This window comes from Cucumis melo, chromosome 5, assembly GCF_025177605.1.
Source record: "Cucumis melo cultivar AY chromosome 5, USDA_Cmelo_AY_1.0, whole genome shotgun sequence".
NCBI lineage: Eukaryota > Viridiplantae > Streptophyta > Magnoliopsida > Cucurbitales > Cucurbitaceae > Cucumis > Cucumis melo.
This window is the reverse complement of record NC_066861.1, coordinates 22,800,740-22,822,447: the sequence shown is the minus strand read 5'-3', so window position 1 is coordinate 22,822,447 and position 21,708 is coordinate 22,800,740. Positions and strand designations below refer to the sequence as shown.

At 34.4% G+C, this 21,708-nt stretch overlaps 1 protein-coding gene across 1 annotated transcript; it reads left to right on the top strand.

Moving 5' to 3' along the window:
• The first annotated feature begins 3,355 nt into the window (after positions 1-3,355).
• LOC127149515 (uncharacterized) lies at positions 3,356-4,867 on the top strand. Its single transcript, XM_051085279.1, has 2 exons — positions 3,356-3,806; positions 3,885-4,867. Exons 1-2 carry the CDS (start codon positions 3,642-3,644, stop codon positions 4,032-4,034), a joined length of 315 nt encoding a protein of 104 aa, XP_050941236.1. The 5' UTR covers positions 3,356-3,641; the 3' UTR covers positions 4,035-4,867.
• The last annotated feature ends 16,841 nt before the right edge of the window (positions 4,868-21,708 follow it).

Below are 21,708 nucleotides of genomic sequence, written 5' to 3'. Positions count from 1 at the left end.
CGTAAACTTTTTCATATATTTCGAGATTTAATAGCTGTTTTTAATATTTAAAACAATTTTAGTAGTAGTTTTGAATTTTGGAATCTTAGACACAAATTACAATTTCTGAAAGTTGTTTTTAGGTTTAAAATATTAGAAATCTATTAATTACATATATGAAATCTTTTTCATACATTTTGCATTTTTTGTAAGTGTCAGAGTGTTGAACAATATGCTAGCAAAACTTCGGTGTCTTGCACAATCATTCTAGGTGTAAGAGATTCATCTTTTATTTTATTTTGTATGCACACTTTCTTTTATCACACTTCTCTAAACTACCATACTCTTTAATTATTACTTTTGGAATGCAATCACAAAAGTCATTTATTACTAAATATGTGGTTACAAAAATTAATTATTACTAAATTTGTGGTTACAAAAATTAATTATTACCAAATTTGTGGTTACAAAAATTAATTATTACCAAATTTGTCATTACATAAATCAATGATTATTAAGTTTGTTTATATATTCAGAATGGCCATCCCAAATCCAAGTTTACTAAAATAATTTAATTAAAAGAAATAATGTTAATCCCAAAAATGTAATGAAGGAAATAAAGCTCATCCAAAATCCGCTTTACAGTTGCAACTGTGTTGAAATTTAATATAGTATAATAAATTGGAGTGTGTTCTACCAAATTAATGGGCCAATCTTTTCTTTTTTCCTTTTTATAAAAATTAAAAACAAAAATTTATATATTTGCAATATTTCATAAAAATGGGTACATTATAAAATCAAATGTTGTTTGTATTACTTCTTACAACATATAAGAAAGATCCAAATCAAATTTTCTTTTATAGGCAATTTATATGGTCACTAAGAGACCATCATGTTTACTTGACAGATGGTACGAGTGTTGGATAATAAATAGATTGACGTGTGGTTATGGTCATCTTTTTATATTAATAGTATTTGTAATATAATTAAGGTTTTTTAAAATATATATAATAATTAAAATTTAAAAATTTCATTTTTTTAAATTAAAGAAAATGATTAAAAAAAAGGAAAGACATTGAAAAATAAACGAGACTCGCCCACTTCTTAACGTTTAATTTATTTTTTTCTTAAATATTGATCAAGTGTTTAATGATCTTCTGGTTTTTTAAAAATTATTTCTAAAGTGCATTATTTTTTTTAATAAGTTTTTCAAACAATATTATTTTAATAAAACACACTCACACACATACATACGAATCTTGTATAATTGTGTGTACAATTTGTGGTTGTTGAATTGTGTTTATATTTTAAAAAGTTAATATTAAGACTATTTAGAATGCAGATATTTGAATTACAATAATTAATTTGTAATTATTTTAATACTTGCGTTCTTATCAGAGTCTCTTCAATGTAATTAATTTGTTTTATGGAATTGTGTAATTAATTTTGACGTGTAGAGGTACAGCAACCCCTATTATAACCTTCCTAATATATGTTTTAGGAATTTAACAACTTTATTTAATTTTTAAATTCTAAAATAACCATATTATTATTATTTTTTTGGTTGAATCTTAATTTTTTTTTTATTATTTCAATAAGAGGTAATGTTCAATCGTAAACTTTTTCATATATTTTATTTTATTTTGCATGGACACTTTCTTTTATCATACTTCTCTAAATTACCATACTCTTTGATTATTACTTTTGGAATGCAATCACAAAAATTAATTATTACTAAATTTACGGATACAAAAATTAATTATTGCCAAATTTGTCATTACATAAATCAATTATTACTAAATTTGTTTATATATTCAGAACCTATAATATGGCCATCCCAAATCCAAGTTTACTAAAAATAATTTAACTAAAGAAATAATGTTCATCCCAAAAATTTAGTGAAGGAAATAATGCTCATCCCAAAAATTTAATCAAGCAAACAAAGCTCATCCGAAATTCGCTTTACAGTTGCAACTGTATTGAAATTTAATTTAGTATAATAAATTGAAATGTGTCCTACCAAATTAATGTGCCAATCAGTTTTTTTTTATAAAAATTAAAAACAAATAATTTATTATATTACAATATTTCATAAAAATGGGTACATAATCAAATGTTGTTTGTATTACTTGCTACATATAAGAAAGATCCAAATCAATTTTTCTTGTTTTCTTTTCAACATTAATATTATCGTAGAAGCAATATTTACAAATTTTACAATTTTACAACCCCACCAAATAAAATAATATACTGGAAATAAAATATTGAAAATAAAATATAGAAAATAATATAAAATAATGTATTGGAAATAATATAAAATAATATATTGAAAATTATATAAAATAATATAAAAAATAAATTGGAAATAATATAAAATAATATATTGGAAATAAAATAGGCGTCTTTTCAAAAATATAAAAAAGTGGCAAAGTATTTACACTGTATAGAATAATTCCGAAAATATAAAAAGCCCAAAGGCCCAACATGTAAAATACCAAAAATACCTCGTCAACAATGTGCTTTTGACTATTTGTTACACGATCGTTTAAATAATTGGGTTACACGATCGTTTAGATTCGTTTAGATTTGGTTACACAATCGTTTACATTTGACTACCCTAAATCTAAACCAATTTTATTTAAAATTTGATATACGATCGTTTAGATTTGGCTATACGATTCTTAGATTTGGTAACACAATCGTTTAGATTTTGCTACACGATCGTTTATATTTGGAAAAAAATACACCGTTATAATTTATCACAGTCTCAAAAGGGAAAGGAAATGGAGGAAAAAAGTTAAAAGACTAATTTGACATAATAGTTTCCTTAGCTTTTTTTTCCAACCCTTCCAATTGATCTCAATCTAACATACCCTCTCAAAAAGAAATTCTCCTTTGTTTTTATATGTTTTTATAGGACAGAGGGAGCAGTACCATGTTTTAAGAGTGGAGGAGGTGGAAGAGTCTGAAGAGGCAGAGGAAAAAAATCTTAGGAGAGAAAATTCGGTGAGTTGAGGGAAAATAAGTACGAAGGAGATGTGATATTCATTTTTTTGTTTTAAAAAAACAAATGGTTAAATTCAAATTCAAATCCACTTTCAAAATAAAGTAGATAAATAAAATAAAAAAGCAAATAAATAAATAATAAATAAATGACAAAATATTATATCTACGACCTCTAACCTTTAGAAGATTACCCTTCCATTAGATCAAAAAAATTGCTGGAGTTTATTCTTACAACGCAAAATTTATATCAAGAAAAATTAAATAATGACGCAAAAACCGTGTCATAAAAAATTTCGCATTTGTCATTTTTAACGACACATTTACTTTCACCCCACCATTTTTTTATTTTTAACGACACAATATTTTGATTACTAGTGTCGTTAAAACCCAAATTTGTACTAGTGATATTATATCACTGGAGAATATGTACGAGGCGTAACACTTTATCTGAGTTATACTTGTCCGTCCATTCGTTAGAGCCTTGCAAGCATGTGACACAAAAATTTATAGGCTGGTGGGCCTCGAGGCACGATACCTATTTTGAGGATAACAGACACCATTTGGTGAGTAGTGTCATTCCTCCCCTTTCACAACCCAAACTGTCTAAGAACCGAGGGAGCAACTTGAATGATAAAGAAATTTACTTGGTTGAGGCGATGGATGCTGCTCTCGAGGAGGAGATAAAGGAGCATAAAGATGAGAGTGAAAGCATCAAAAGTGATCGTCATTGGAAGAGACCTTTGAAGAAAGCGAAGGTATCAAGTGATGATCTCGACGGAAGGGTTTCAAGTGCTTTGGGAGTCCCTGATGTTCCACCACTGGTTTGCACATTTTCCTTTCTTAAATTTTTTTTTGTTCATCTTCTTCACAAATGACTTATTAATTGTTTACTTCTGCAGTCACCTTTGAACCATCATCTTGAAGGCCTTATAGAGCAGTTGATTCGACCATTGAGAAAGTTGGTACCTCGAAGACTCCTGCCTCTAAACCAGCCAAACAGTCCTTACGTCCATCTACTCTTCTCGAGGAGATTCATCGAGGCAAGATGATAGTGGTAGGAAAAGACATTGGGAGTCCTTCATCCAAAGGAGATGCCTGTCCTAAAGCACCCTTACAGAAGGTCAGCTCGACACCTGCTCCCCTTAAGTTTTCTGAATCGTTTTTAGACACTTCTAATAGACAGACTACGAGAAACCCTAAACCTTCTCAGTGAGTTGATGAAAATATTGTTTCAAACTTCTTCAAGAAAACAGCCTTATATATGTTGGAGGATATTCAATATAAGATCATGTGAACTTCTTTTGAATATATCCCAAGACTTAGGCTAGAAATAGTAACGGTTCTCTCGGAGATTGAAAAGATCCATGCAGATGGCTTGATTCCTCTTGAAGAGTATTTAAATAGCTATCTTAAGAGGGACAATTTCAACGATGTGTAATTTTCATATTTTGCACAGTTGTTGTCAACAGATAAAGCTCGTCAATTAGACGAGAGGACATCTGCCATCAAGGAAGCTTTAACTTTGATGGAACAAGTACGAGGGGATGCCAAAGTTATTCAAGAAAGAGCCACGCAGTTATCTTTAGAAAAGAAGGAACTGAAAAGAAGACTTTAGAGGATAAATGTTGAGTCTGAACAACTGTCGATCTTATCTTGTGAGAAAGAAGAGGCCATAAACCAGCAAGAACTAGAAGTTGCCAAGCTCCAAGATGAAGTTAACACCCTTGAAAGCACCCTGTTATTACTGAAGAAGTGATTGAGGCACTGGCTACGGTTCCCAGGAGCATGGAAGCTTTGATTTATGCCTCATTTGCCCCATTTTCTTTTGTTGCAATCCTTGTAAATGTATAAAAAAAAATTTGTTGAATGATAATGCAAAAGATTTTTTTTATTCTAGTGTGGCTACATTTATATTTATTTTGCAATTTATATATGAGATGACAATGAAACATGATTGTTTTTTTTTTTTTTACGTGTGACTGAACTTAAAGTGAACCTTAAGCTGCCTACTTACCCTTTTTATAACATAGGGATCAAGTCATAACGTAATTCAATTGATTTGTTTTTTTTACTAGACAATAACGTTAAGCATAAAATTTCTTGAGGAACTTGTCGTTGATTGGGCCAATTTTTAATCCACCTTGATCAACAATCTTGTATGCGCCATTTGTGTAAACTTTTTTGACAATGTAAGGTCCATCTCATTTAGGTGTGAACTTATTTCATGTATGCCTCGTTGTGATGATCGGTCTTCTTACAACAAGTCCTAAATCACCAATCTGAAAGGAGCGAGGTTTAACGTACTTATCAAAAGCTTTAAACATTCTCACTTGGTAACATTCCAATGCTTGCTGAGCTTCTAATCGCTTTTCATCAAGTGAGCCTAACTCTTGAAGACGTAACTTGACATTGTCTTCAGTAGTCAACCCCTCTTGCACTGCCATTCTTAATGATGGGATTTCTCTTTCGAGGGAAAGGACAACCTTTACATTGTAAACAAGCGAATATGGTGTAATCCCTGTAGGAGTGCGATGAGTGGTTCGATAAAACCACAATGCTTGATCGATTCTTTCTTGCCAATCCATCTTCGACCTAGAGACAATTTCTTCAGAAGATTACATAACGTTTTATTGAATGCTTCTGCTAGGCCATTCGCAGCTGCATTGTACATAGATGACTTGTATTGCTTGAACTTGAATTTTTCACATAATTTGTCTATCATGTTATTAGAGAATTACCTTCCATTATCTATCACGATCTGGTGAGGAATATCATATCGATAAATGATGTGGATACGAATGAAGTTCGCCACATTCTCTTTCTTGGCCTCTCTCAAGGGAATGACCTCAGCCCACTTTGAAAAATAATCTGTTGCTGGAAGGATATAAGAATGTCCTGCTGATGATTTTGGTGTAATAGGGCCAACCAGATCAAGTCTCCAAGCCTCGAACGACCAAGAAGCCACAGTTGGATGTAGAGGCTCTAGAGGTTGATGTATGAAGTTTGCATGGTATTGACAAGCTTCACACTCCTTTGCATAGTCCATTGAATCTTGAATCATCTTAAGCCAATAATAACATATTCTTCTCAACTGAAATTGAAGCTTTAGTCCCGATTGATGTGCTCCACAGACACCTGCATGCGCTTCCTTTAGAGCTTTTATTGACTCTTCATTTCCAAGACATTGTAGGAAGAGCCCTTCAAGAGAACGACAATATAAGGTTCCCTTGTAATAAATGAAGTGTGCAGCCCTTCTTCGTACCTTAATTTTATGATGAGAATCCTTTGGAAGCATTCCATGTTCAAGATACTCTATAATAGGTTAACGCCAAACTTCTTCGTCCATCAAATGAGATGTTGTTATGTTCGCTTATTGACAATCAGACAAAATTGGAGGCATAATCCATCATTGACAAAGTGGTATATTCAGAACTACGTCATCCACCATCGTCAAGGTAGTGGCCAAATTTTCCAATGTGTCTGTTCTCTTATTTTCTGTTCTAGGGACATGGTCCAACATCACACTGTCAAACATTTCCATCAATTGTTGACCATAAGCGAAGTATGACTTCAAGTCTTCATGTTTCACATCATACTTAAGCGAGAGCTGATTGATTATCAACTTTGAATCATCGTACATTTTTTTGAATGATACTTCGATCTCTAATGCCATTTGAAGGCCAATTATCAAAGTCTGATATTCAACCACATTGTTGAGCATAGTTCAGCAAGTGAAAAGCTACAAGGCAACATATGTTTATCAGGAGAAATGAGGATGATGTTTGCCCCCGCGTCACTTTTCCGTGTCGCGCCATCAAAATACATAGTCCAAAGTTCAATAACTTCCGTGAAGAAAATTTCATCGTTTGGCAAGTCTTCACATAACTTCCAATATGAAGAAATTGGGTGGCCTACTAGAAAGTCTACCAACACTTGTCATTTTCTCGCGTTTTGGAGAATATAGACAATGTCGTATTGCTGGAGTAGAACTGCCTATTTGGCTAAGCAACCAGAGATAATTGGCCTAGACAAAACATACTTTATAGGGTCCGCCTTTGCTATTAGATGAACTGTAAACACCTGCATATAATGGCTCAACTTATCAATAGCAAAGAAAAGTGCAAGACACATTTTCTCAATGGGAGAATAGTTAACTTCGACCCCAACTAAGGTTCTGTTTAAATAGTAGAGAGCACGTTTCTTTCCCTTCTCCTCCTCTTGTGCAAACAATGCGCCTAGAGACCTTTCCTGTGCAGTAATGTACAATATTAATGGCTTGCCAGGTACTGAAGCTTCTAATACTGGAGGATAAAGCAGGTATTTCTTTATGCTATCAAAAGCATTCTGACAAGTCTCATCCTGCACAAAAATTTCTACTTTTCTCATCAACTTTTGAAAAGGTTGGTACCGATCGGCCATGTTGGAGATGCACCTTCGAATGTAAGCCAATCGTCCCTGAAGACTTCTTAGGTCATGCAAACTCTTTGGCCTTGACATCTTCTAAGTGGCATCAATCTTGGACTGGTATATCTCAATTCCTCAGTGCCTTACAATGAAGTCAAGAAACTTTCTTGAAGTTACATCGAATGCATATTTGAGAGGGCGTTCATCCTCAGCTGATATTTTCGCAAGCGATCCAACACAACTTTTAGATCCTTCAAATGGTCTTATCGTCTCTTAGATTTGACCACAAGGTCATTAATAGAGCACTCGACATACTTATGTAGCATATCGTCAAACACTTTTTGTATAGCACGGTGATAAGTGGCGCTAACATTTTTCAATCCAAAGGGCATCACCTTGTAACAATATATTCCCTTTGGAGTCCTAAAAGCTGTCATTTCTTCATCTTCAAGAGTCATTCGTATTTGGTTATATCCAGATGACTCACATCCATAAAGGACAGCGCCTCGTGTCTAGTAGTTGCATCAACCATGATTTATGTGATGGACAGAGGAAAATCATCTTTAGGGCATGCATTATTCAGGTCACGAAAGTCTACACAAACGCGAAGCTACCCGTTTTTTTTACAGGGACAATGTTTACTATCCAGGTTGGATATTTGACCTCGCGAATGAATCCTGCTTCAATCAACTTGTTGACTTCAACCTCGATCTGAGGAATAAACTCTAGTCGAAAACGTCGTTGCGCTTGCTTAATCGATCGATACCCTGGTTTAATTGCGAGATGATGGACTACTACTTTTGGATCAAGTCCTGGCATCTCCTTGTATAACCAAGAAAAATCTAAGTATCCTTATACTCTGTGAGCAAACTCATGTACTTACCCTCCTCTTCACTAGAGAGAGATGTACTAATGAAAGTTGGACATGGTTCCTCTATTGTACCAAGGTTTACCTCTTTCAGCTCATCTATGGTAGATTAGCCACCATCCTCTAAACTCTGTGGGGGCATCTTTCGTGTCTTCTTCAGGGGTTTCAATCTCTAATTACTCAAGAATGGTGATATGATGACATGAGGTTTCACCTTTTTCTTGTTATGAGTCTTCTTTTTTAGGATTAGTTAGTATAACATCATGTCTTTTCACCTTCGAGGAACCTTGACTTGTATTAAGTGTAACAAAAAATTTTCTTTTCATTCGGGACAGTACATTGCTACGAATTTCTCTCTCTCCCTTTACCTCACAAGGAAACTACTTACCATGGTAATTATCGATGTCTGTATGCTTAATTCGGTGCCAAACTAACACGCGAGATGTTGGTTCCTTCTTCTTTGTATCTATGCTAGAACCAGTCTTGACACGTGGGCCTCCATCCCCAATATGATTAAAAATTGAAGCACGGGGTGTTTGTACATTTTTCTTTTTAGCCATGCTTAGCCTTTCAAAGGTTGATGGTCATGTAGTCGTCGAGGCCTGACATGTGTCTTTCTCCTTTTTAAAGGTCGTAGTTAGCCTTTGAAAGACCAATCGTTGGTTAAGGCTAGATGTTGACTGGTGGCCTTTTCTTTCTATCTCTATCATGCTTAGTCTTTCAAATACTGGGTCGCGTGCAACATGCGGTCTAATTCGATCAAATGCTGAGGTTCTCTAACTGTCACCTTCTTTTTCTTCCATACTATCAACCTTCTCTACAGTTATATGTTGCTGTCAACCACTTTTTCCTTCCCCTTTCTAGTTATATGAATTGGCTCTAGTGACTTGTATTCGAGTCCTTTTCTTGACACGGGTATAGAATGTCCTTCCTGTAACAGCTTCTTTTGGATTGAGAAGAGCTCAGATTGTTCGTGAATTTTCAAGCTTTTAAACTTGGTGTGAGTTGTGAAGTCATAACCTCCTTTCGCCATTAATTTGTAAGCCTTGGGGTTGAACCCATCTTTCGTCTGCCTTTGAGGCAAGCTTGCTTCCATCAGGTCTATCTTTATTTCTTACTTAGTTATTTTGGTAAGCGGTGTAGTGAAGCTTTCTTTTAGGACTTCAATGTCACCAACTTTCAAGCCTTGTGGGGACTCTACAAATGGTGATTCGCCTTTCTTGCATCTCGACAGAGGGACATAGTGCAAAATCGGTGGTTTCGTCCATCAAGATCATACTTTTTGTGATGCTCGTGGATGCCTCACCCTTTTCAAAGTTAAAGGTTCCTGTACTTTTATGTGGTTCCCTGCTTGCAAGTGATTTCAACTGTAAATTATCTTTTCTGTTTACAAAAGGAATTTCTATAGGCATGGCTTTTGGGCTATTGTCATTCTTTAAATAAAACTTTGCATCTGCAAAGTGAGACTCAACCTCTGAGAACGGGTTAGAGTCGGCCTCAACCTTCTTTACACCGTCTTGATAAAATTTAAAGCACTGATGCATTGTCAAAGTTACTACTCCATTTCCATGAATCCAAGGACGACCGAGTAACAACTTATAAGTGGTTCTCGAGTCTATAACATGAAACAATGCACTAGCCTTTAGGTCACCAATTATGAGTTCTAAGCGTATCATACCTATTACTCTTTAGCTGCCCTGGTTGAAACCTTGAATTACTAGTTTACTATTTGAGAGTTTGTCCATTAAGATGTCTAATTGCCTCATAGTCGACTTTGGCATTATGTTCACAACTGATCCATTATTGATGAGAATTCGATCGACTCTCTGTTCTCGAACATATCAAAAAACATACAAGAGTCTATTATGAAGTTTATATCCCAACAGTAAATCCTCATCTGAGAAGTCTATACACATGGAATAAAGAGTACTCTCGTATGTCGCAGTTGGAGCACTAGAACTTGATGCTGCTGGATTCAATAATGCATTAATAAGGATGGTTTCGGTTTCTTGAGGAAGTGATAAAAAATAATCCACATTGAACCTCGATAGGTCTTTTGACACTCCCTTCTCCTCTAGTAATCTTGGCGGGATGCTTTCTTCCTTCATTGCATTAATAGCATGACATACAACAACTCCTGGATTTTCATCCTTATGATCACAAAGGAATCTTGTTGGAGAGAAGTCTGCCAAGGTTACTAAGCACTGAGGTTGAGGGAAATCCTTGTCTTCCTCGTGCACAAGCTTAGGCTTTCGAGTCTTCTTCTTTTTCCTATTCTTTTGAGCCTTATTCCCTCTTCTATAATTTATGTAGAAGCGAGACTCTTTTTAGGTCGAAGTCGACTTTCTTTTCGTTCAGTGAGTCACAACGATCCATCCTTCATCGTCTTCTTCGATCGATTTTTCTTTTTCTTGAGAATCCTTGGGTGGAACTTCCTGATGGAATTGGACCACTATAGGCTTGAAGGTCCCGAACTGGATCAAGCTTTCCCTTTGTTTAAAAATCAATCTTAGCGAAAGTGCCTCTAACATTATCGTTACTGCAGCATGGTTTTTTTGAGCTACCTCCTCTAGGTCTAGCTTAATCTTTTTCTCACGAGCTAACCTTAGAATTAGCTCTTTCAACACAAAACATTTCTCTACTAGGTGACTGATGACCCGATGATACTTGCAGTAGGTGAGATCATCCACCTTTCTTGTTTGCTCAAGTCGCTTACATTCCGGTAGTTGGATCAGCTGCTTCTCCAGTAGTTGCTCTAGCATGTCAGCAATATCTGAATTGAAAAATGGGAAAACGTTTTCCTATCTTTCTTTAAAGTCAGATGTTGTCTCTCGCTTCCATCATCCTTCTTTTCAGCTCTCCCTTCTTTTCTTTTAGAGAACTTCAGTGGAGTCGCGTTTACGACCATAGATTCTTCACGGTGCTCATCACTACCTTTTCAGTACCCTTCGTCTCCTTCTTATCTTTTCTTACTTCAAGAACTGGAAAATCCTTAGTCCCTCTGTTGGCGATGCTTAATTCCATATCATGAGCGTGAGTTGCTAACTCTTCAAATGTGCGTGGCTTTATTCCTTGTAGAATGTAGAGGAGTCCCCAATGCATGCCTTGGGTGCATATTTCTACAGCCGACAGTTCGGTGAGTCAATCTTTGCAGTCAAGACTTAGAGCTCTGCATCGATGTCACACCTTGTTCTAAATTTTCCCCTCTAACCTAGATCGTTGTGTGAATCTACTCCTTAAAACAATCCTCTTTAAACGTAAGATTGATAAAATGCTTTCCAAAAATTCTAAAAAAAATTCGACAGAGTCTCCCCTGAAAAACGGATTAACCACACCTGAAAATAGAAGAAAATCACACTTCTATGCTTGTTAAAAACTCAAATACATCGAGTGTGTCTCACCACATAATCATCCAGAAAATTTAAGAATCTCATTTAGAGTTTCAGGCAGAGCTCATGATCAAACTAGATACCAGCCAAGAAATAATTACAGTTCAAAAGTGTCTAAAAACACATGACCTTGGCGTGACCCTTATTACTTATAAGCACCCCATTATACAAATACAAACTTGAAGTAAAAACATACGAAAAGAATGAAAATCTACGATCAATGACGGGAAGCTTAACCAATGCTTGGTCCTTGACTGCTACCTGAGGAAGGGGGAGAAAACATTGAAAATGTTGGCTAAATCTCAATGAGTGGCAAGTTTTAAAAGTAAAAGCTTATAAAACATATCTTTAAACCGTTTAAATATAACCTCAATAACGAAATAATAATTACAACGATAAAATCATATATTACCATAAACCAAAAGTAAGGCCAACAAACCTGTACCCAGTCAACCATGGCAAGGCGACTAAATATACGACGAAAGATAGCTCACACATGACCAATGAATCATGCAGCCAAAACTAGCTCACGTATATATAGTACCTGCCACGATAACAACCTCCATCCAATCCGATCCAACCAATCCATCCCAACCATGATAGTATACTAAGCATACGACCCAAGGATAGCTCACGCGTGCTCCAAATCAACAAAGAAACACGAAGCCAAACGGAGCTCACGCATACTTAGCACATACCACGATAGCAACCTCCATCCAATCCGACCATGATAGCATACTAAATACACGGCCCGAAATAGCTCACACGTGATCCATATCCACAAGGAAACACGCTGCCAAACGGAGCTCACGCATATTTAGCACCTACCACGGTAACAACATACCGCTCCTATGTGCACATAGAGCCACCCAACCATGGGTTAAGCTAGGCATGAAGCCATATCACAATCTTCCATCCACGTCCTCACCTAGGCTCAGGTTCGTGGATCTTCGGTCATGGCCTCTTTCAACCCCGGAATCCCCTGACAACCTTAGGTGGCGCTACGGAAACACACTCACGTAGCTTAGGAAAATCACTTTCTCATTCACCATAAGCATCCGTTAACCATATTTCAAAACCAAGTATAATAAAAATTTCAAATACGATTTTAAAAAGTTCAAGCCATGCACATTATTACAATCGTGATGAACAAACAAGTCGTTTAAGTGTAATTGAAAACAGGAAGTCGAAACCCATTTTTATAAACACCAAGTCATAACATTCATTAAATCGCGATGTGTAAAACACATTGTTTAAACATAAACGAAAACGTGGTCATAAACGAGTCATGGTAGTTTCCAAGCAATATCAAGAGATAACGTGTATATGTATAAAGAAAGCTTAAAAATAATCCACTCACAATCAATTACTCGATCCCCCAGGATTTTACGCTTTCCCCACTTCAATTTAGCCTGAAACAAAGATTAAGGTTTATCAATTAACTTCATCAAGAAAAACGACACAACAATCTTCAACATACTTCATAAAGCCAACTCAAACTATTTTATGTTCCAAAGACTCCAATTGCTCTCTTTCAAGACTTAAATTGAATTATCCCTTCATGCTTTAATCTATTCTAAAAATTCCAACTTTGGACCTTAGCATTACATTAATCTCTTAACGCCACAAGCACCCAAACATGAGAGAACCCACTAAAATTTATCTAAAACCATATCAAAATCACCTCGACAACACATATCTAAAAAAATTTTCAGATTCGCAACATGAACTTTAAATGATCACAACTCTTCCAATACTAAACCAAAATGAGTGTTCTTTATGTCAAACCTTCATTTTGATATCCTTTATAATTTACCTGAAGGAAGGAAAATAGGATTCGCAACAGATTGCTACAGAAATGGCTCGAAACAGAGAGAGTTCAAAAACAGAGTCTTCTGCTATCCCCTGACTTGTTTATAAAATTAAGCTTACTTCTAATCATATTTAGCTCACAATTTCTTCAAAAAGTTGTAGTACATTGAATAAGCTTTCCAACCATACTAAATAGAGATCCTAACTTCACTGGTACACCCTAAAATACTAAAAAGAACAGAGATCTTCTGATTTCGCGTGAAAACACTTGCTCTGTCTTTTGTGTGACAATTCACCCAATAAACCTCAGAATTTGCTTAAGCTTCCTTCATAAAATTTGTTCAAAAATGAATTAGATTTCAAAATTTAAACCTCAACTCTTAATTCTTTTTGTGTAGCTCAAACCGATCAGAACATCAGAGGTGGTATGTGTTTACCACACTTCTGTTATAGCTGTCACTTTTCCAAAGTTCTCTTCTTCCTCTTCAGCCTCAAATTCACAAAATCTTCTATCTTTTATACATAACGTTATGGGTAATATCAAGTTCATGTTAAAACCAAATGGGTATTCACAAAATTTACCGAAATTACCCAAAATCTTACGAAACAGTTATCAAAGTAGCCTTAATCTTAATGGACATCACCCTAACAACTTCCTAATTCGAAAATAATCATCCACTATCATGGGCTATTAAATATTATCACTCAATTTAGATGGGCTCAAGATCGACTCCATAAAGCTTAGAATCTAACCAAAGTTGTGCCGAAATGCCTAAATTCGAGCTTTCAAGTACTGGACAGTGGCTCAAACTCCTCAAATAGTCCAATCTAGCATCGAAATGTTGTGGGTAATGTTTAATTCAAGTCAAGACTTAGTGGGTATTTGAAAGTGTACAAGAAACCCAACTAAAATATAATAGATCTTACTCCGAAGCCAAAATTTAGTGAGAACGGCGGAGCCATAGAATTTATAGCTGCGGTACAAGACAAATACGAGACAAGAACATTGCAGTAACCTGCCCTAAAGTTCAGCAATTCGAATGAAAACTAAGTTACTACCATATTCGTGAGTTTGGTGTGATAGCGGCAAATGGTGGTGTGCAAGTTGAACTCTTAAGCACCGCGCAAGGAGAAAGAGGGTCGAACGACGCTAACCATAATCCAAGCTAGAACGGTGGCATGCTGGTCATCGACAAGTGATGGTGTCGGTTTTAGGAGAGAAAGAGGGAGATGTGGCGGCGGAAGAAATTTTTTTGAATGAAAGGAGGGGGAAGCCGTCGGTCTCTCTCTCTCTAGAAGGAAGAAGAAGAAGAAGAAGAACAAGAAGAACAAGAAGAAGTTGTAGTTCTAAAATTTTCTTATCACACAAATAAATCTTAAGGAGATATTAAATAAATAGGTAAAATAGAAGAAAACGGAATGGGGCTTACAAGTTACTATCTCCTTTTAAGAATTTCGTCCGCGAAATTCGATCAAGGTGATGACGTGAAAAGTTGTGGGTTGTGGGTATCGAGCTTTCATTGCCTGTTCTGTCTCTTACGTTGTTTCTTCAATATTGTGGTTCCTCCAAAGAACCTTAACTAACGGTATAACTTTGTTCCTTAGCACTTGTTCTTTCTTGTCAAGAATTTGTATTGGTTCCACTTCGTAAGACAAGTCCTTGTTCAAATGGAGATCGGTTGTGCCTCGAGAATATGAGAGGGATCAGGAAAATACTTACGCCAGAACGACCATGAAACACATCGTGAACCCTAGCAAGTTCCATAAGCGACACTAAACGATATGTAAATGGTCCAAAACCTTTCAATATCTCATATGATTCAAGACCTTATTCTACAAAGAAAACTTTCCAAAGAGGAAACTTAAGGGGAAAACTTTAACATTAACTTCAACATTTATCTACAAAACTCCGTTTGCGATAATGGGTTGGTTTTTGTTTGCTTCAGATAACCTCTATTGTCTTATTGATGAATTATATCACTTGGCCAAGTCACTTTCTCAACCTTACTTCATCCCATAAAATATCATTACAAACAAATTCGAAGGGAGTCGTTTCAATGTTGGAATTGGAACTATTGTTACAATCAAATTCCATCAATAAGAGATATGAGTTCCAGTTACCCTTAAACTATGAAACATCGACTTGTAACATATCCTATAATGTCGAAGTAGTTTGCTCTGACTTTCCCTTAGTTTGAGGATAAAAGGTTGTACTAAACCTTAGTTTAGTAACTACAACTTGCTATAAACTTAGCCAAATTAATCCAAGTACTAAGCAGCATGTAAAGGTAAAAACAAAATCATGTTATCCTTGTCAATCTGTTGACTATCACCCAAACACCACTGTGTTTTCTCCATGCTCAAGGAAGTCCAAAAGAAAAATTCATCATAAAGTGTTTCTAGTTCCACTTTAGTAGTTGAAATGGATTCAATAGTTATGTTGCTTTTGTCTAAACAATTCAACCTGTTGGCAAATCAAACATCTTAATGCACACTCAACTATTTTTCGCTTCATTTGAGGCCACCAGTAATGTTGTTTCAAAGTTCGATACACCTTGGTACTTCTTGAAGTCATAGTATAAATTGAGACTTAAACTTCCTATATCATTTCATTCTTTTAACTCCAAATTGTTCAGAATGCACAATTGATTGTATCTTGTTATTACTCCATCGCCTCTTAGATCATAGTTTGCTTGAAAGCCTTGCTTTATTGGTACTCTCTACTTTAAACCTTCATCTTTTGTTTACTTTAATAGTTTTGCCAACAAGAGTAAGCCTTATCGAAATTTGTGCAAGAAAAACTCCATAAGAATCCACACTCAACAATGAATTACGATATTGACCCAAGACAAAGAAAAACTTCTGGTCTTCAAGGAAACTTAAAGATGGGTCGCCTTTCTACTCAGAGCATCAACTTTCACATTCATTTTCCTAGATGGTGATCAATGGTGTAGTTAAAATCATTGATCAACCCTAACCATATCCTCCATGTCTAATATAACTCTTTTGACAAAAAATAAATATTTTTAGCATCTATCAAGATATGACATTTTTTCTCCATAAAAAAAAAGGTGTCGTCATATTTTTACTGCTAACACTACTGTGGCTATTTACACATCATGAGTTGCATAGTTACACTCATGCTTCTTCGACTGTTTAGAATCATAAGCTATCACTTTACCTTTCCACATTAGAGCACAACCTTCCGTTGTTTGGTGTTTGTAAGCTTCATCATGTTCCCAGTTGTCAATGACTTCCGGCTCTAAATCCGTGTACCACTCGAAAGCATTTCCTTTCAAGCTTCGAACGAACTGCCTGACAAGTTGGTCTCCTCTTAATCCTTCATTCTCACATGTTTCGACGAAGTGGGCGATATGCTGCTTTGGGTTGCCCTTTCCATCGAATTGCTGAAATTTTGGAGGTTGGTACTCAAATGAAATTCTCAAGTTGTCGATTCTCTTGGTGTACGACTTAGAGTACATGAAAGAAGTTTGTGGCGGTACTCCATACTGATCTCTAATGGAATTCACGATCATATCCTATAGCTGCTGAACTGAGAGAGAAGCAACAGAAACTGATTATTGTTGTGGTTGGTTTTCCTGTACCACATTCTTCCCTTTATCAGTAGCTTTGACAATAGGAGTTTGACTTGATTCAGCAGTTTCATGAGTCCGCATTTGCTCTCTTAAAGCTGTGATTTCATGGTCTCGTTCCTTCACAACCTTCATCAGGAAGTTAACTTTCGTCTCCATCTCTGCCATGACAGCCTCGGCTGTTATATTAGCCATTATGATAGACATTACTCAAGGTGTGCTTCCTTCTTTGACTTGCTAGAGGCAGAATCATAATTATCATACAAAGAATTTTCTTTGAGGACAATCCCGGCTTTAAGAGACTCCATTAACTGCTTAAGAATGCTCTTAGCAATGTCAGAACCTTGATTCTGCTCCTGAGTGATTCCCTTAGAATGACTGTGGGTGATGGATTCTGTGTAAGCGTTGCTTGCAACAGAAGATTTGGATCCAACATTCTTTAATGCTATTGATTTTCTTGTAGATTTGGATGACGAGAGAGAGATGAGAGGTGGAGATATCCGATTGGCCATGCCAATTTGTTCACACGATATTTTCGAAGAAATTGATTCATGGAGTTGAACTTTGGTTGATGTTGAATTTATGTTGATTTAATGCGATGTGATTTGATCTAGAATGTGATCCTCTGATTCTCTCTTGGCTGGATACTTACACTTGATTTGAGGAAGTAGAGCACGTGATGTTCTTGAAGTTGGAGTCTAGGAAGAAAGCTTGTATCTTCAAAGGAGCTTCAATCTTCGAGGGTGGTCGACTTCAGGAGTTGGGAGACTTCTAGCTTTTGGGAGAATTCTCTATTTATAGTTAATTTCAAATACAATTATTTTAGTAAATGACGTGACAATTTGTAATTGGTTCCAAAATTTCTTATTCAATAGCCTCATTGTTGCAGGAAATGACAAATTAACAAGTTTAACTCAAGCGAAAAAATATCCAATTACCAAAATACACTCACAAAATGCTAATTTTTAGTTCAGTATGTTACAACTAGCGATCATGCGTGTTTTCTTACTACTATTGACCATTTTTGAAAAAAATGCTAAAATTTCACTTTTTTAGGAAAGAAGTCTAAAAAACTCTGAAACAATTCAAACTTGTTGATATAACTATGATGTAAAAATCAAATCTCATATTTGTAATTAATATATTTGTAGTATTTTAAACCTAAAAACAACTTTCAGAAATTGCAATTAGTGTCCAACATTTGAAAATTCAAAACTATTAAATTGATTTAAATATTCAAAACAACTATTAAATCCTGAAATATATGAAAAGGTTATGATTGGAAATAAATCTTATTAGAATATTTTGAAATAAAAGCGAGGGTTAAGATTCAACCAATAAAAAATAATAATATGGTTATTTTGAAATTAAAAAAATTAAATAAAGTTTTTAAACATATATTATGAAGGTTATGATAGGGGTTGCTATATCTCTATTCGTCGAAATTTATTGCATTGGAGAGACTCGGATAAGAGTACAAGTATTGAAATAATTACGATCCTCGAATGTGGATATTCTATTATTTTATAAAATGGCATGCAAACATGTGCATTTTGCAAAAAAAAAAAAAAAAAAGTTTTGTCATTTGAATTTTGTTTTTTTTTTTAATTCAAATTAAGGGTGTTAGGACTCTTAGGTTGAAAGTAGTTTAGTGGCCAATATAAGCTTAGCTCAATTGGCATCTGTATGTACTTGTAGACTTGGAGATTTCAAGTTCAAATCTCCACCCTTGCATTTTTTTAAATATAAACACAATCCAACCACCACAGATTATACACTCAAGTATGTATGTACATTTATATATAACATATTAAACTAGATCCTAAATGGAAATAATGAATTCTCAATTGCTTCGGCAAAAAATACAAGATGAATTCACACACTTGACTACATCAAAATGATCTACATTTCTTTGGGAAAGGATATCTTTAGACATTGGATTGGGTTTTGATACTCAAAACATCACGTCCCCCAGCTAGTATTTTAGCAAATTGGCTCAATCAAATAGAAGGAATGTTATATCACTCAATGTTGGATTAGGTGTGCTATGGTCTATGTTGAAGGAAAGAAACAACAGAATATTCAAAAATCTCGAAAAAAGCACAACAAACATTTGGGAAGACATCAACATCTTAATAAAACTGTGGTCGAGCAGAAACAAGATGTTCAAAGACTACCATCCTTAAATAATACATTTAAAAAAAAACCCAAAACGTCGAGCATTGAACACTTGACTAATATTTAAGAAAAAAATAAATTAAATGTTAAGAAGTGGGCAAGTCTTGAGTCTCGGCCGTGGATTTAGTTTTCAATGTTTTTCCTTTTTTTAATCATTTTCTTTAATTTTGAAAAAATGTAATTTTTAATTTTTAATTATTATATATATGTTTTAAAAAGCTTAATTATATTATAAATAGGGACTCTTGCAAATATGACAATTATAGTATCATAAATTAGGCCCATAGCACATCATTTTTAAATTTGCAAAAATAACAAAATTGAAGCTCAGCCCGCATTTTAAAAATACGAAATTACGAAGCTATCCTTCAGTCATTACTGATACCAATATATACCATTGATACACCAATATATACCGTTGATACACCTGATTTGTTTTCTGATGTACTGCTCGTACACTTTTTTTCTCTCTAATACTTCATTAATACATATTATTAGTTTAAAACACTTGATATGTTGTTGATACATTCCATCAATTAAATACACTTGAAGCACTAAGAATGATACACTTTATATATCGTTGATACACTTGTTATTGTTTCCTGATACACTCGATAGATTTAATACACTTAATCACTTGCTAAACTTCATGGATACATATTATTAGTTTGATACACTTGATATGTTGTTGATACAGTTGCTCAACTGTTGATATACTCAATCAATTAAATACACTTTGATGCACTAAGAATGATACACTTTATATATCATTGATACACGTTATATATCGTTGATACACTTGTTATTGTTTGCTGATAGACTTGAGTAATAAACTTAATCACTTGTTAAACTTTGTTGATACATATTATTAGTTTGAAACACTGGATATGTTGTTGATATACTTGCTCAACTATTGATACACTTAATCAATTAAATACACTTCATGCACTAAGAATAATACACTTTATATATCGTTGATACACTTGTTTGTTTGCTAATACATTTGATAGATGTAATACACTTAATCAATTGCTAAACTTCATTGATACATATTATTAGTTTGAAACATTTGATATGTTGTTGATACACTTGCGAAACTGTTGATACACTCAATTAATTAAATACACCTGATGCACTAAGCATGATACACTTTATGTATTGTCGATACAGTTGTTATGGTATGTTTACAATCTTAATAACATGTTGAACATCATTATCACCTATAGTCAACAAATTAAAACTGAAAGTTTAATACATGACTCAACCTGAATTTCAGTATGAATCAAGTTCACGAAAAGAATCAAATGATGATATCACTCCATCAACCAAAACACAATTTGTTTTGTAATCCACGTAGTAATGTTGCTCATCCCATTGACCACTCTGAAAAACAATTACTGCCAATTTAACCATAACTACAATGAACTGCAACAATTTTGGGAAAATAAAAAACACGTAGTAAGTATATCAGTCAACTAATACATATAATATAAGTATATCATATCGCTGATATAAAAAACTGATACAAATTAAAAAAAAAAACAGAACCGAACGTAACTAAATAAAACCAAACTAATCTACGAAGTTCCTTTCGATAAAAGATATTAGGAATAAATAAAAGAACAAATAAAAGAGACGAGGAAGAACTAATCGTAGCCCTAATTTTAATAAATAATATATGAGCAATTCACAGAAATAATATTCGGGCTTCAAAAAAGGAGAAGAAATACATGCATAATTCTTGTTTTCTCTGAAGAAAAAATGAGAAGAATAGGAGAAGAAGACGAGGAGAAAATGAAAAAAAAAAAAACCGACGAGAGGGAGAAATCTAAAAGAACGAAACTGAAGAGAGAAGAGAAGGATGGTGGAGAAGATGCAGAAGAAGACGAGGAGAAGAGAAGTAGGTGAATAGGAGAAATGGAGAAGAACGACAGAGAAGAGAAGAAGAAAACGAAAAATGAAGGAGAACAATAAAGAAAAACGAAAGAGGAAGAGAAAACACCAAAGAAGGGCAATTTTGGAATAACGAAAAAATAAAATAAGAAATATCAACCAAAATTAAAAAGTTGCTATATTTGCAAAATTGAAAAGGTTAGTGCTAATATTGCTAAATAAGATTTTTATTGTATCACCCAATATAATTTCCCTTATAAATACTATTAATATAAATAGATGGTCATAGCCACGTGTCAATCTATTTATTATCTAATACTCATGCCATGTGTCAAGTAAACACGGATTCTTAGTGGTCATGTATCCCACTACATGCTTGTCAAATTGCCTACAAATAATAACATTCGGTGAGGTCGTAAAATACACCTACATTGGAGAGAAATTGTAAAATTTGTAAATATTGTTTTATAATAATATTAATGTTGAAAAGAAAAAGGAAAACTCGATTTGGATCTTTCTCGTATATAATAAGTAATACAAATTATGTATCCATTTTGATGAAATATTGAAAATATATAAATATTTT

What these genes read in the sequence shown, in the direction of transcription:
- LOC127149515 (XM_051085279.1), top strand. Translation starts at nt 3,642, where the DNA reads ATGGATGCTGCTCTCGAGGAGGAGATAAAGGAGCATAAAGATGAGAGT. An exon ending in TCCCTGATGTTCCACCACTG is followed by an intron (nt 3,807 to 3,884) that starts GTTTGCACATTT and finishes TTACTTCTGCAG; the next exon opens with TCACCTTTGAACCATCATCT.